The sequence below is a fragment of the Geotrypetes seraphini genome, chromosome 14 (genome assembly GCF_902459505.1).
Source record: "Geotrypetes seraphini chromosome 14, aGeoSer1.1, whole genome shotgun sequence".
NCBI lineage: Eukaryota > Metazoa > Chordata > Amphibia > Gymnophiona > Dermophiidae > Geotrypetes > Geotrypetes seraphini.
In genome coordinates, this window is record NC_047097.1 from 3,649,238 (window position 1) to 3,665,098 (window position 15,861).

Here is a 15,861-nt window from a genome sequence, read left to right on the forward strand (position 1 = left end):
GCCAGGTCGAGGACTAATTTTCCAACAGAAGCAGGTCTTGCATCATACTATCGGGCAATTTGCAATTGCTTACTATATTACATAGTTTGGCGTCATTGGCGAATAATGCTATTTTACCTTGAAGCTCCTGAGTCAGGTCCCCAATGAATATGTTGAAAAGGAGCGGGCCCAAGATCTAGCCCTGCGGTACTTCACTGGTCACCTCCGACATTTTAGAGATGGTACCGTTAACCACCACACTCTGAAGTCTACCACTCAGCCAATCAGTGACCCATGCAGTTAGTATTTCTCCTAACCCCAACGATTTCATCTTACTTAACAGTCTACGATGTGGGACGCTATCAAAAGCTTTACTGAAGTCCAGGTACACGACGTCCAGGGATTCTCCCAAGTCCAGTTTATTTGTTACCCAGTCAAAGAAGCTGATGAGATTGGATTGGCAGGACCTACCCTTGGTGAATCTGTGTTGACTGGAGTCCCTTAGATTCTCCTCGTCCAGGATTGTGTCTAATTTACGTTTGATTAGTGTTTCCATGAGTTTACACACTACTGATGTGAGATTCACCGGTCTATAATTCGCAGCCTCTGCCCTGCAGCCCTTTATGTGCAGTGGCACGACATTAGCTGTTTTCCAATCTAAGGGGACTTTCCCCTTACTTAGGGAGAGATTAAAGAGCACGGATAATGGCTCCGCCAGGACATCACATAGCTCCCTGAGCACTCTGGGGTGCAGGTTGTCCGGCCCCATGGCTTTGTTCACCTTGAGTCTTGCCAGTTCGCCATAAACGTCGCTGGGTGTGAATTCGAAATTCCGAAACGGGTCTTCCGCGCTTTGCTTAATCTACAACTGTGGACCGTGACCTGGTTCCTCGCAGGTGAAGACTGAGCAGAAATATTCATTCAGTAGTTCGGCTTTATCGGAGTCTGATTCTACATAATTCCCGTCTGGTTTTCTAAGGCATACTATCCCATCTGTGTTCCTCTTTTTGTCACTAATATACCTGAAGAAGGATTTGTCCCCTTTCTTAATGTTCTTTGCTAGAGTTTCTTCTACTCGAAGTTTGGCCTCCCTAACTGCCGTTTTGGCCGCTGTAGACCTGGCCGTGTATTCTAGTTTGGTTTCCCTATTCTCTGTTCGTTTGTAGGAAATAAATGCTTTTTTCTTCTCCTTAATGAGGTGCGAGATTTCCGCGGTGAACTATTGTGGTTTTTTGTTCCTTTGCTGTTTATTTACTGATTTGACGTAGCGGCTCGTTGCTTCGTGTAGGGTAGATTTCAGGACTAACCACATAGCCTCCACGTTATCAGTCCCAGCTTGGTTCTGCATTGCCCGATGGACGAAATCCCCCGTGCGTTCGAAGTCAGTGCCTCGGAAGTTGAGTATCTTAGTTTTCGTGCTTGATTTAGGGAAACCTTTCTTAAGGTTAAACCATACCATATTGTGGTCGCTGGAGGCTAGCGTATCGCCTACCAAGACCTCCGAGACACTTTTCCCCGTTGGTGAGTACCAGGTCCAGGGCCGCCTGGCCCCTCGTAGGCTCCAATACCATTTGTTTGAGTTGTGCTCCCTTAATGGAGGCCAATAGCCTCCTATTGCCACTGGACGTTCTGAAAGTGCGTTCCAGTCTACATCAGGCATATTGAAGTCACCTAGCAGTACAGCGTCCCCCGTAGGGTGATATTTTCTATATCTTCAATTAATTCTGCGTCCTTGACTTCCAGTTGTCTTGGAGGTCTGTATACTACACCAAGATGGAGAAATTAGGTTCTTACCTGCTAATTTACTTTCTTTTAGCTTCTCCAGACCAGTAGAGGTTAATCTTTACAAATGGGTATATATCCAATCATGACCAGCAGGTGGAGACTGAAAACAAAACTGTGGGACAGTATATAATATACTCCCTTCTCTATTTACCTCAGTCTGCCGAATAGCCAAGCAGAACCAAGAACTGGAAAACAGAAAGAAAACAATACTTCAAACAGGAGTAACAATTAACATACTGTTGGAAAATGCAGAGGAGAAATACCCGAAGGAAAATGTCCCCACAGCTCGCCAGCTAAGCCAGCCGAGCCACAGCCGCTGTTCTTCAAATCTCCCCGGCCCTAGAAAAATACTAGAACCCGCAGCAAAAAACAAAAACTGCCCGCGAAACAGCCCCAACAACAACAACAACAACAGACAGGGTGGGGACCTCTACTGGTCTGGAGAAGCTAAAAGAAAGTAAATTAGCAGGTAAGAACCTAATTTCTCCTTCTTTAGCACTCTCCAGACCAGTAGAGGTTAATCTTTACAAATGGGACGTACCAAGGCAGTCCCTCTCACGGGCGGGACCCCCGAAGAGCCGATACCAGCACACGCTCACCGAACATCGCGTCCCGACGCGCCTGAACATCTACCCGATAATGTCTAACAAAGGAATGCAAGGAGGACCAAACCGCAGCCTTACAAATATCCACTGGAGGCACGAGCGACGACTCAGCCCAAGAAGCTGCCTGACCCCGAGTGGAATGAGCCTTGATAAACTCCGGAACAGGCTTCTGTCTCAGAAGATAAGCGGAAGCAATCGTCTCCTTGATCCAGCGCGCAATAGTAGCCTTAGAAGCGCCAGCCCCCCGACGAGGACCCGCCAGAAGGACAAAGAGATGATCGGATATCCGGAATTCCCGGGTCCGCTGCACATAAGAGCGGAGGACCCGACCGACATCCAACTTGCACAGCTGCCGTTGCTCAGAAGAGCCCTCCCGACTACCCAAGACCGGGAGGACCACCGATTGATTGACATGAAAAGGAGAAACTACTTTCGGCAGAAAGGAAGGAACAGGCCGCAAGGCAACCCGCTCCCTCGAAAATTCAAAGAAGGGAGCCCTACAAGAGAAAGCCTGTAGCTCAGAAACACGCCTAGCGGAAGTAATGGCCACCAAAAAGACCGCCTTCAGAGTAAGGTCCTTCAAAGAACAGCCATCCAACGGCTCGAAAGGCGGGTGCACCAAAACAGAGAGAACCAGATTGAGATCCCAAGAGGGAACAGAGGGCCGAAGGGGAGGCCTGAGCAACTTGGCCGCCAGCAAAAAGCGTATCACATCAGGAATGGCCGACAAACGCTGACCTGTCACCAACCTTCGAAAAGCCGACAGGGCCGCAAGTTGAACCCGGAGAGAAGACCAAGCCAGGCCTCTATCCAGGCCATCCTGCAAGAACTCTAGAATGTTAGGCAGGGAAGCGCGAAAAGAGACCACTCCCCGCGCCCGGCACCACCCCTCAAAGAGACGCCAAACCCGCACATAAGCCAGAGAGGTAACATAAGAACATAACATAAGAACATAAGAAGCGCCATCTCCGGATCAGACCTTCGGTCCATCAAGTCCGGCGATCCGCACACGCGGAGGCCCTGCCAGGTATACACCTGGTTTATTTTATAGCCAACCATACTTTATATGCCTCTCTCAAGGAGATATGCATCTAGTTTGCTTTTGAAGCCTAGGACTGTCGATTCTGCAATAATCTCCCCTGGGAGAGTATTCCAGATGCCAACCACTCTCTGTGTGAAGCAGAACTTTCTGACATTAGTCCTGAACTTGTCCCCCCTTAGCTTCATTTCATGTCCTCTTGTCCGTGTCAAATTGGACAATGTAAATAATCTTCTCTGCTCTATTTTGTCGATTCCTTTCAGTATTTTGAAAGTTTCGATCATATCCCCACGCAGTCTCCTTTTCTCAAGGGAGAACAATCCCAGTGTTTTAAGTCGATCCTCATATACCAGTTTCTCCATACCCTTCACTAGTTTGGTTGCTCGTCTCTGCACCCTCTCCAGCAGTTTTATATCCTTCTTTAGGTAGGGAGACCAATGTTGGACACAGTATTCCAAGTGGGGTCTGACCATTGCCCTATAAAGCGGCATTATAACTTTCTCCGATCTACTCGAGATTCCTTTCTTTATCATGCCCAACATTCTATTTGCCTTCTTTGCCGCTGCCGCGCATTGTGCTGACGGCTTCAGGGTCCTATCTATCAGTACACCCAGATCCCTTTCTTGTACACTTTTTCCCAGACTTGCACCTGACATTCTGTACTCGTATTCCTTATTCTTACTGCCTAAATGCATTACCTTGCATTTCTCCACGTTGAACTTCATCTGCCATTTCTCCGCCCATTTTTCTAACCGACACAAATCGCTCTGGAGTTCCTCACTATCCTCCTGCGATCTGATTGCCCGGCAGAGTTTTGTGTCATCTGCAAACTTGATGATCTCACTGGATGTTCCGTTTTCCAAGTCATTGATATAAATATTAAAAAGGATCGGTCCAAGTACTGAGCCCTGGGGTACACCACTAGTCACTATCTCCCAGTCGGAGAACTTCCCATTTATGCCCACTCTCTGCTTCCTGTTATCCAGCCATTTGCCTATCCATCTTTGTATATCTCCCTCTATGCCATGGCTTTGTAGTTTCCTGAGAAGTCTTTCGTGTGGAACTTTGTCGAACGCTTTCTGGAAGTCCAAGTATATTATGTCCACCGGCTTTCCACTATCAATTTGCTCGTTCACGGTCTCAAAGAATTGGAGTAAATTCGTCAAACACGATTTCCCTTTCCTGAATCCATGTTGACTGGGTTTCATCAAGTCGTGTGTGTCCAAGTGCTGAACTATGCTATCCTTGATCAGTGATTCAATCATCTTGCCTGGGACAGACGTAAGACTCACAGGTCTATAATTGCCCGGTTCTCCTCTCGATCCTTTTTTGAAAATTGGCGTGACGTTCGCTTTCTTCCAGTCGTCTGGTATCTGACCAGTTCTGATTGACAGGTTTGCAAGTTTTTGCAATAACTCTCCGATTTCAACCTTCAATTCCTTCAAGACTCTCGGGTGAATTTCATCCGGTCCAGGGGATTTGTCACTTTTAAGTTTGTCGATCTGGTAGTATATCTGATCTAAGTTCACTTCAACTGTGGTGAGGCTGTCCTCTATTTCTCCTGTAAACAGTTTCTCCGCTTCAGGTATTGTTGAGGTGTCCTCCTTCGTAAAGACGGACGCAAAGAAGGAATTTAGTTTGTCTGCGATTTGTTTATCTTCCTTGATGTACCCTTTTCTTCCCTGGTCATCCAGGGGTCCCACTGCCTCTCTTGCAGGTTTTTTCCCTTTCACGTATCTAAAGAAGGGCTTGAAGTTTTTGGCCTCCTGGGCTATTTTTTCCTCATAATCCTGTTTGGCATCCCTCACCGCCTTGTGACATTTCTTCTGATCATCTTTATGTTTGTTCCAGGCTTCGGTTGTCTTTATGCATTTCCATTTTTTGAAAGAGTCCTTCTTTTCTTTTATGGCTTCCTTCACCTGTATGGTAAGCCATGCCGGTTTTCCTTTGCCTTTAGTTCTCCGATCTTTAGAAATCCTCGGAATGTAGAGATCTTGCGCCTCCGGGACCCCAAGAGTGTAGAGATCACCTTATCTGAATATCTCTTCTTACTAAGGCGACCCCTTTCAAGAGCCAAGCCATAAGACAGAAGGGAGACGGGTCGAACATGGGAATGGGACCCTGTGTCAGAAGATCGTCCAAGAGAGGCAGAGGAAGAGGATCCGCCACCAGATGCCTCACCAGATCCGCATACCACGGACGTCGAGGCCAATCCGGAGCCACCAGAACCACCAGACCCGGATGGTGAACAATGCGAAGAAGTACTCTGCCCACTAATGGCCAAGGTGGGAACACATACAACAGCCCCTCCGTTGGCCACGGTTGGACCAGAGCATCCAGACCCTCGGCCAGACCGTCCCTGCGACGACTGAAGAAGCGGGGCACTTTGGCGTTGCCACTCGTGGCCATCAGGGGCTGCCCCCAAGTCTGCACTATCAACTGAAACGCCACGGCGCCGAGACACCACTCTCCTGGATCCAGGAAGTGACGACTGAGGAAGTCTGCCTGAACATTTTCTACCCCGGCTATGTGAGAGGCCGAGAGGTCCAGAAGATGGGACTCTGCCCAAACCATGAGCCGAGCCGCCTCCTGCGCCACCTGAGTGCTCTTGGTGCCCCCCTGACGATTGACATAAGCCACCGCCGTGGCATTGTCCGACAGGACTCTGACTGACTTGCCCAACAAAAGGGAGTGGAAAGCTAACAGCGCCAGACGGACCGCTCTGGTCTCCAACACGTTGATCGACCAGGAGGCCTCCTCCGTGGACCAGGTGCCCTGAGCTGAGTGACCCAAACACTGAGCCCCCCAACCGAGGAGACTCGCATCCGTAAGGAGCACCGTCCACTGCGGGAGATCCAGACCCACCCCCTGGACCAGGTGAGGGGTCCGGAGCCACCAGCGCAGACTGCAGCGCGCCATGCTTCGCAGGGGAACAGGAACATCCAAACCGTGCCTCTGGGGAGACCACCTCCGGAGCAGAGCATACTGAAGAGGACGCATGTGGGCCCGCGCCCACCTCACCACGTCCAGGGACGCCGCCGTCGACCCCAAGGAGGAAATCTCGCGCCCGAGGACACCGGGACGCCAAAAGCAGGCGAATCTAAGATTGCAATTTGCTCACCCGGGCCTCTAGAAGGAAGACCTTCCCCAAGGAGGTGTCGAACAGAACCCCAAGGTACTCCAGACGCTGAGCCGGGACCAACCGACTCTTGGAAAGGTTGACCACCCAGCCCAGCGACCGGAGAAACTCCACCACCCGAGCCGTAACCCGGGAGCTCTCCTGCAACGACTTTGCCCGAATCAACCAGTCGTCCAGGTAGGGGTGTACCAGAATGCCCTCCGACCGCAAGGCTGCCGCGACGACCACCATCACCTTGGTGAACGTCCGGGGAGCCATGGCCAGACCAAAGGGAAGCGCACAGAACTGATAGTGCCAACCCAAGATCGCAAAGCAAAGGAAGCGCTGATGAGAGGCCCGAATGGGAACATGCAAGTAGGCCTCCGTCAGATCGAGAGAAGTGAGAAACTCCCCCGGCTGAACCGCCAGAATGACCGACCGCAGAGTTTCCATGCGGAAAGAGGGAATCTTGAGAGCCCTGTTGACCCCTTTCAAATCCAGGATGGGCCGAAAGGTCCCCTCCTTCTTGGGCACCACAAAGTAAATGGAGTACCTGCCGGTGCCCCACTCCGGAGGGGGCACTGGAACAACTGCCTTGAGATCTAGCAAGCGCTGAAGGGTCTGGCGAAAAGCCTGCGTCTTCCAAGGAGTCTGACATGGAGAGGCGAGGAAATAGTCCGGCAGAGAGCGGGCGAACTCTAGGGCATAACTGTCCCGCACCACCTCCAGGACCCACTGATCAGACGTGATCTCGGCCCATTTGGGGAAAAATTAGCGCAGCCGGGCCCCCACCGGAACCAAAGGGGGCGCCGGCAAGGAGTCATTGTGCAGGACGGGAAGCGGGGGAACCGGTGGAGGGATTCCCTGCCCCCCGACGGGCCCCCCGAAAGGGCTGCATGCGCTGGAAGAACCGACCCCGGGAAAACCCCGGAGCCTGGAAAGAAGCAGTCCCACACCCAGGGCGATACTTGCGAAACTCCCGCAAACGCCCCCGGGCAGCGCCACCCCGAGACGCAGGGCGGGCACGGTCCTCAGGCAGACGGGGCACCTTTGAGTCCGTCAGAGTCTGAATCAACTTATCCAATTACTCCCCAAACAAAAAAGACCCCCGAAAGGGAAATTTAGTAAGCTTAGCTTTGGACGCAGCATCCGCCGCCCAAGCGCGCAGCCACAAAATACGTTGCGCGGCCACGCCAAAGGCCAAAGACTTAGCCGAGATCTGCACCAAGTCATAAAGAGCATCTGAGAGGAACGAGGCAGCCATCTCAATCTTCGCTACCTCCTGATCCACCAGAGACCAGTCATCAGAATCCCGATCCAGGACACGCTCAGCCCACCGAAACACGGCGCGAGCGACCAGCCCCCCACAAATAGCCGCCTGGACCCCAAAGGCAGAGACCTGAAAATCTTGCTTAAGGATGTTCTCCAACTTGCGCTCCTCAGAGTCCCGCAAGGCAGAACCGCCCTCAACAGGCACGGTATGCCGCTTAGAAATCGCCGAGACCACCGCGCCAACGACTGGCGATGCTAAAGTAGCCCGATCCCCCTCTGGGATGGGATACAAACGAGCCATGCTGCGCGCCAAACGAAACAGCGCCTCCGGCATTTTCCACTGTTCCAGTATAATATCCCGAATATCCTGATGCATAGGAAAAGAGCGGGAAACGGAACGGATCCCCCATAGCAGAGGGTCCCCCACACGCGGAGTCTCCGGCGGCGCATCCTCAAAACGCAACACCGAAGAAACCTGTTGAATCAGGTCCGGCAGCTCATCTCTTTGAAAAAGGCGCACCACAGACGCCTCTTCGCCGGAGGACGGGAAACCCGACAACCCGCCGCCAGCGGCCGTCCCCTCGAGAGGGTCCTGGAAATCCTCTGAAAGGTCCAGATCCTCATCCAGACCGACATGCTCCTCCGACCATAAATCCTCGTCCCACGACACCCGCGGACGCTTGGACAAGGGAGGAGGAGAAGGGGACGCCACAACAGACGAGAGAGGCAAAGCCGCAGGGAGCGCGGAGGAAACCCCACTCCCCGAAACCCCCTGAGCGTATCCGGGACCCCCAGCCGCCTGAAAATAGGCTCTGCACAAGGAAAAAAAGAAATCAGGAGAAAAACCCCCCGAGGGTCCCAAGGGACTCCCTGCCACAGCAGGGGACCCAGCAGAAGCCTGCCCCTGTTTTTCCAATACAGGGGGAAGGTCACCTGAGGTGGAAGACAAAATGGAGGGGCCAGACTGAGAAGATGGCGACTTTCCCGCCAAAAATGCTCCCTCCATAGCCTGTAGCGGCTGAGAAGCCTGAACAGTCCCAGCCGCTAAAACAGGCAAGTCGGCATCAGCTGTCAAAATATCAGCTGAGAGGGAATCCCCAACAACCCGACCGTCGGCGGCTTGGGGAATCCCTCCGTGGGCGGTTGGGGAAGACCGGGCTTCCCCACTGCTCCCAGCCGACTCGCGAGGCACCATCGGCGGGGAGCTCTGGGCGCCTGCAGCCGCTGCCGACGAAGCTCCTCCACCGCACCAGCCTGAACACCGCTTGCACAGGCCGGCCGCGAGTGCCTCGCGCCTGGAGCACAATGAGCACTTTTTCCCTTTAGAAGTGCTCATTGCTCCATACGCGACCTAGCTATAAAAAAGTGCCGGTTAGATGAAAAAATACAGTAAAATACAGTTTTCTTAAAGGGAAACAACCCTCCAGACCAGCACTACCTCAGGATTTTTTTTTTTTTTTTTACAGAACAGACTCCACAGGCTCTCGAAGCAATATGCCTTGCTTGATTTAGGGGGCAAGGCTTACTGCTGAGGCTCCTCTAAAAAAATGTGGGGAGGTGAAGGAAGTGGGGGGAGGGACCCCGCTTGAGACCCGCCGGGTTTATAAGAACATAAGAACTGCCATCTCCGGATCAGACCTTCGGTCCATCAAGTCCGGCGATCCGCACACGCGGAGGCCCTGCCAGGTGTACACCTGGCGTAATTTATAGTCCACCATATCTTTATATGCCTCTCTTAAGGAGATATGCATCTAGTTTGCTCTTGAAGCCTAGGACACCCCCGAGGTCGGACGGACCCCCAAACAGGGCCCGCCCAAGCTCTGTCCGGCCAAAATCAGGGACTATAAACCCCTTAAACAAATTCCAACAGCCCTACCAAGGGAGATGGGTACAGATCACATCAACACCTGCTGGAGACTGAAAGAAGACTGAGGTAAATAGAGAAGGGAGTATATTATATACTGTCCCACAGTTTTGTTTTCAGTCTCCACCTGCTGGTCATGATTGGATATATACCCATTTGTAAAGATTAACCTCTACTGGTCTGGAGAGTGCTAAAGAAACAGGCATTTTCCTCTGCCTCTGGCCAGGTTTACCCAGAGGGATTCCCCGGTGTACTTGACATCTGTGATTCTGGTGGTTGTGATGTCTTCTTTAATGTATAGTGCTACCCCTCCTCCTAACTTGCCTTCTCTGTCTTGACGAAGTAAGTTGTAACCAGATATAGCCATATCCCACCCATGAGAGTCCGTAAATCAAGTTTACGATATCGCCACTACGTCTAGGTCAGCATTCAATATTTCGGTCTCCAATTCAAGAATTTTATTGCCCAAACTGTGTGCATTAACATACATAGCCTTCCATACTTTGTTATTGCTTAGACCCTGTGGGTAGTTTCCCACCTGAGTTAGTGTGCCTCCTAGAGAGTTATTTGTAATGTGGGTACTTACCTCAGACTCAGAAGCGGAGCTTCGACTCACCTCGTCAAGATAGTTACTTACTGCACTGATATGTGAATGGGTACCCTCCCCCAACTTACCTAGTTTAAAGCCCTACGAAGCAGTCGGGCTAAGATTTAACAGTTTAGGAGAATTCTCTCAGCATTACTAAAAACTCAAAGAATCTGCAGATGGCAGGAAATTGACCAGCACTTTTGTTTAATAGAAAAAAGGCAAACCCACAATTGAGGCACCACTACTAGTAGGGAGGTGGGGGACAGGGGGGAAGGACCCAGCCACCCAGGTATAGCACCCCCTGAGGCAAAGGAGATCTCTGTGGGCCCCCGCCTTGGTCCAGTAAGAAAATCAACTGTCAGCATTGAGAGGGTTTTGTTCTTTTTTTTATTATTTTTAATTTAAATAGAGAACCAAGGAGAAACTATGAGGGGAGCCAAAAAGAGAAGGAAACACCCCCCTCCCAGATCAAAAAGAAACAGAACTACACACAGTTACCACCTCAACACCTGCTGCAGACTGGCTTGAGGGGGGACTGCATAGCCTAGTTTTAAGTATTCTTCAAGTCACTTTGTTCTCAGTCTCCACCTGCTGGTAGAGGGACATAACCGACTCATCTGTGCATGTCTAGAGGGTCGCTATAGAAGTTTGTTTGAGTTTTTAGTGCATCTAATGCACCTTCACATTTCTTATTGATATTCTGTAGTGTTATGTGCAGAAAAATGGTTAGAAAGTGATACAAAAAAAGGGAACAGCACAAAAGCAATAAATCGAATGCAAATAAGATGATCACAAATGCGATGCAATGCAAGAAAATTAAGGTAAAGGGAGGAAAACAAAAAAAAGATATGAAAAGAAAAGTTGTCAACATTATAAAGAAAAAAACCAGAAGATTAGGTTCTTACCTTGATAATCTTTCCAGTAGAATAGCACATGAGTCCTGAATCTGTGGGTAGTGCATCTTCACCCACGAAGAATACAGCCTGCACTCAAGTGCTCAAACAGGGAGAGCAGACTTTCAGGGGCTGAACCCCAAGTTGATCCAAGTGTTAGGGCTGGCTGGCCAGATAGGTGCCCTACAGCAAGGGTGGCCTGCCCAGCTACAGACCTCAGAATACCGAGTCTGCAGCTTCTCTCAGGCAGAGTTGTCCCCAGGAATATTGGGAGCCTCTACAGCATCCAAAATCTCGAACAAAATATCAGATAAAAATCCAAAAATAAGAAATTTAAGCAGAGGAAAAAAAACCCAGACACTCTCAACTCACTTTCAGAAGGAAAAAACTGAAGAAAGGGGGTGGTGCCTGGTGTTGCAGGGAGGCGAAGTTTAAAAAGTAGATGATACCTTCTGCATGCCTCGTGGATGAAGATGTACTACCCATAAGTTCAGGACTCAAGTGCTTTATGCACTGGAATCAGGGAATACGAGGTTGAATTTATAGTGAAGAATAGCAATGAGAAGCAATAGTTTTATACTTGTATTTTGCAATGCTTTTGTAATACAGTAAGAGCAAGACTTAGGTGACAAGAACAGTTTCAACCACTAAAACTTAGACTGAACAATAACAATATAAACCCAAAGATATGAACAGCTCTATGTAAACAGTGACCTATGGGCTATCTACTGGGATCTATATCTATTCTGCAGTCAGTTTTGTACATTTAAAATGGTATACAATATTTGACTTTTTGCAAATATTTAGTATGAAATAAATGTCAATACAATATAAAATCATGGACCAATCTTAAGTCTGAAGCAAATTAGAAACTGCTACAACTGCCCTCTAAAGAAATAATGAAAGATGTGACAGGTTAAAACTGTACTTTTATTTTACATTAGTTTAAAATATAGAATTTTCTATAGTAGGGGGGAATTACTGAAATGCTGTAGGATGTACAAATATGCACTATAAGACACTAGAAGGCTGGCAGGTATACCAAAGGTACAGTTAAATGCAATCAAAACAACCTGTTTATTATTTCCTAAAGCAAAAGTGATTAAACTTCACATTAACATTTAATATCATTTTATGTCTAGTTACCTTCCACTGGTAACATCCAGATGTGACTCCAGTTGATGCCAACCCATATCCTTTGCCTCCACTGCCATGAGTTAAAATCTGTCCATTCTCCACTAAGCAACACTGGGCTTTCTCTGGGTCAAAAGACACTTCCTGTATAGGCAGATTCTCATCCTCCTCTTCTGGCTCACCCTGCTTCTATCAAATGGATCACAACACATACTTTATCTGAAGCTGCTGAATGCCTGGGTTTAATATCAGGGAAGTAAGATAGAAAGCTCATTACCTGTAGCTTCATTTCTTGCTCTCTTTCCTTGATTTGAATTGCATGTTTTGCTTGCGCTACAGGTGTCTCCCACATACAATCAGACAGTAATGAGAACAAGCGCTCAACAACCTGTTACATTAAAAACATCAATGAAAATAAGACTTCTACTTACTATTAATCAATAAGCTGCAGCAACACTGACCTTTGATGCTTGATTACTTAAAATACACCTTTAGAAGAAAACATTTCAGAAACATTGCTAGTTGGATCCTATTTGACAATTTCAATACTCCCACATCATCTGACAACTCAACTGATGTTTTACAGTGGTCAGAAAAACACACCTCATCATGTCTTAATTGGTTTGTTAGTTTATTTGATTTGCTCAAATCTCTAAGCTTCTTTTTGCCCTGTTTCTTCTTATGTTCTGTTTGTAAATTGTATAATCTGGCTTGGGAACCTCTGGCAAGAACTCATCAGGCTTAGGAACCCCCGTTAAAGATCCTTTTGGAGAGATAATGATTCAATTCACCTTCCTTTCATTTGGTGAATACTAATAGCTGACCTGAAGCTGGCCAGTGGAATAACCAGTTCATTGAACTGGCAGTGGCATGGACCAGCATAAAGATAAGAACCTGTAATAGTAATCCAACATAAATTCACTATGTACAATGCATCACAGAACATGCTTGTTGTGTTTCAAGCAGTTTTACAGGCCATAGAAGGTCTAGAAGAAAAGATGCTCTTTCTTGTGGTATAAAAGAAACAAAAAAAATCTAAGATGGCCCACATGAAAACAAGGCAAAATTAAAGCACAAGTTCACAAGGGCATTTTTATCATGCCATATTTTTGCAAGGACTCTTGCTGGACAGCTAATAAGTTATATATGCACAGAAACCAGCGTTGTTAATATACTTGTAAAGAAATGAGGCATTTGATAAAATATTTTCAAAAGCTATTGGTGATCAAAGTATGAGCCTCATTTTGTATGTTTCATTTTTTGGCCCAATTTGTTGGGCATTAATGAAAACAGTAATCTAATTTGGGCAATTGCATCAGTAAATCTGAATTCAGCGTCAAAAACTATATAGATAAACCAAGACTGGTAGAAAGCTCAAATTTGGCTTATGTACAGTAGCCACTTTGGTTCCAGTCACGCGTAGATTGACAAGAGTACCCTCGCATCAGATGCTCTAGTTCAGGAATAAATGCACATCTGAGTCTATTTTATTTTTATTTTATTTTAGGTATTTATATACCGCCTATAAAAGTTATCTAAGTGGTTTACAATCAGGTACTCAGTCATTTGTCCCTATCTGTTCCAGTGGGCTCATAATCTATCTAATATTTTGCACAGCATAGTTGAAGACCTGGATAGAACCTTTAAGTTCCAAGCGAACAGACAGCAAGTTTGGCTGAAAAACTACATAAACGAACCCAATCTGACTTACAGTGCATTCTGAAAATCGATCAAAACCGCCCTTTTCGCCAAATTCATTGACTAAAACAGTCCCCTCCCTCACTAGAACTTCCCCCCTGTTATCACCTTTTCTTTCTCTCAAGCAGCTCCTTTCACGTATTAGGTATTCTCTACCCATAGAACTCCAATTAATATGTTAGTACTAAAGTATTCAGGTATTCATTACCTATAGAACTCCAATTAGAACGTAAGTTTCCCATTTAGATTATTGTAAAGTATTTAGACTCATTGTATGGTATTGTACTTAGACTTATTGTATTGTATTGTATTGTATTTAGACTCATTGTATTGTATTGTATGCAGAATTATTGTATTGCATTAAGACCTCTTGTTATTCGCTGAATGTCCAGCCTTCTTACAATGTTAACCGCCTAGAAGTCGCCTGACTATGGCGGTATAGAAAAATAAAGTTATTATTATTATTATATTACGCTACTCATACATAAAATTTCATGGAATTCTGAAATGGTAACCTCAGGGAAGCTTTTATCATCTGAACTGTTGTTTCCCTCTTCAGTAGCAGTGCATGGGTGCCTGCTCCACCCTGTTAGTCATATCAGACACTGCTCTATTTGGGTTCTTACTCACTTAAGGGTCAAACTAAGTGGATATAATGAAGGGTCAAAATAGGTGGATATAATGAAGTGGCTTTTTTTTTTTTTAACTCTATCTGGGTTGTTAGCTCTTCTGAACAGGGACTGTCTATTGTATGTTAAATGTACAGCGCTGTGTACGCCTTTCAACGCTATAGAAATGATAAATACTAGTAGTAGTGTTTTAGTTCTCGGGGGTGGCTTCTTTGGGACTAGAGCGAATACCAGTATATCTTACTGCAAGGAATCAAATAGGGATTAAAAGACCTCTTCCTCCACATTGTTTTTTTTACTTGACTATGCAGATCTAAGCAAAAATATAATCCCAACTATTTCAAACCATTGGGATGGTTGTCGTCATCCTCAAGAAAGAAGCGAAATAATTTTATACTCTCTTCCTCGATCAAGTGATTGATTACATGGAGACAGAATACAGTCCCATTCCTTGTACCTACCTTAATGTTTGATCAGTTAGAGGTAAAACAGTTTTTATCAAGGACTGGCTAATGGAGGAAGAATTAGGCCGTCTCTTTTTAACTGAGATTTGGTTATCTTTAGCAAATGATCCAATTATTCATTAAATTTGTCCTCCAGGTTACAAGATAGTGCCTCTATGTAGAGAGATTATACATGGAGGGGGAGTACTGATTTTACTTAAACAATTCATAGAATTCAAAAGTCAAGATTTGAAATGTACAAAGGGAACATAAATTATAGCTTGTCAGTTAAAAGATTCTTTAACATGTATATAACCCCAGAATCTTGGGCCTTTTTTTTCTTTTTTATTATACATGTTTTTATTCTCCCACCCTTTTCCATATCAATAAAATATTCCTTCCAAATTTATATATAATTATACATCCCTTTTTGATAATACAATTAATCTGACATGAAATCTGTCCCTCCCCCCATCCTTCTTCCTCAAACACTTTAAACATTTTATTATACCCAGTAATGCACAACAATAAATATCCCATCCTATTGCATATATCTCCTTATTTTTCATAACAACATATTTCCAATATTTCTCCCTCCCATCCCATCCCATTTCTATATATTATCCCCTAAGGAAAAAGAATAAACTTTACTCGTTATAATATTCAATTAATGGCCTCCACACCTCTTGAAATCTTTTAAAATACCCCCTCTGTATCGCAAGAAATCTTTCCATCTTATACATATGACAAACTGAGTTCCACCAAAAATTACAATTCAATCTAGAACAGTCTTTCCAATTAGTTGTTATCTGT

At 46.5% G+C, this 15,861-nt stretch overlaps 1 protein-coding gene across 4 annotated transcripts in view; it reads right to left on the reverse strand.

Annotated features, from left to right (window-relative positions):
- The window catches only part of HERC1 (HECT and RLD domain containing E3 ubiquitin protein ligase family member 1), a 423,490-nt gene that overhangs the window by 222,931 nt on the left and 184,698 nt on the right, over window positions 1–15,861 (reverse strand). For all 4 annotated transcript variants that reach the window (XM_033919754.1, XM_033919753.1, XM_033919752.1 and 1 more), the window contains exons 33-34: window positions 12,556–12,666; window positions 12,291–12,467 (exon numbers count right to left, since the gene is read on the reverse strand). In XM_033919754.1, coding sequence (XP_033775645.1) covers window positions 12,291–12,467; window positions 12,556–12,666 — 288 coding nt within the window. The remainder of the gene's footprint in view (window positions 1–12,290; window positions 12,468–12,555; window positions 12,667–15,861) is intronic.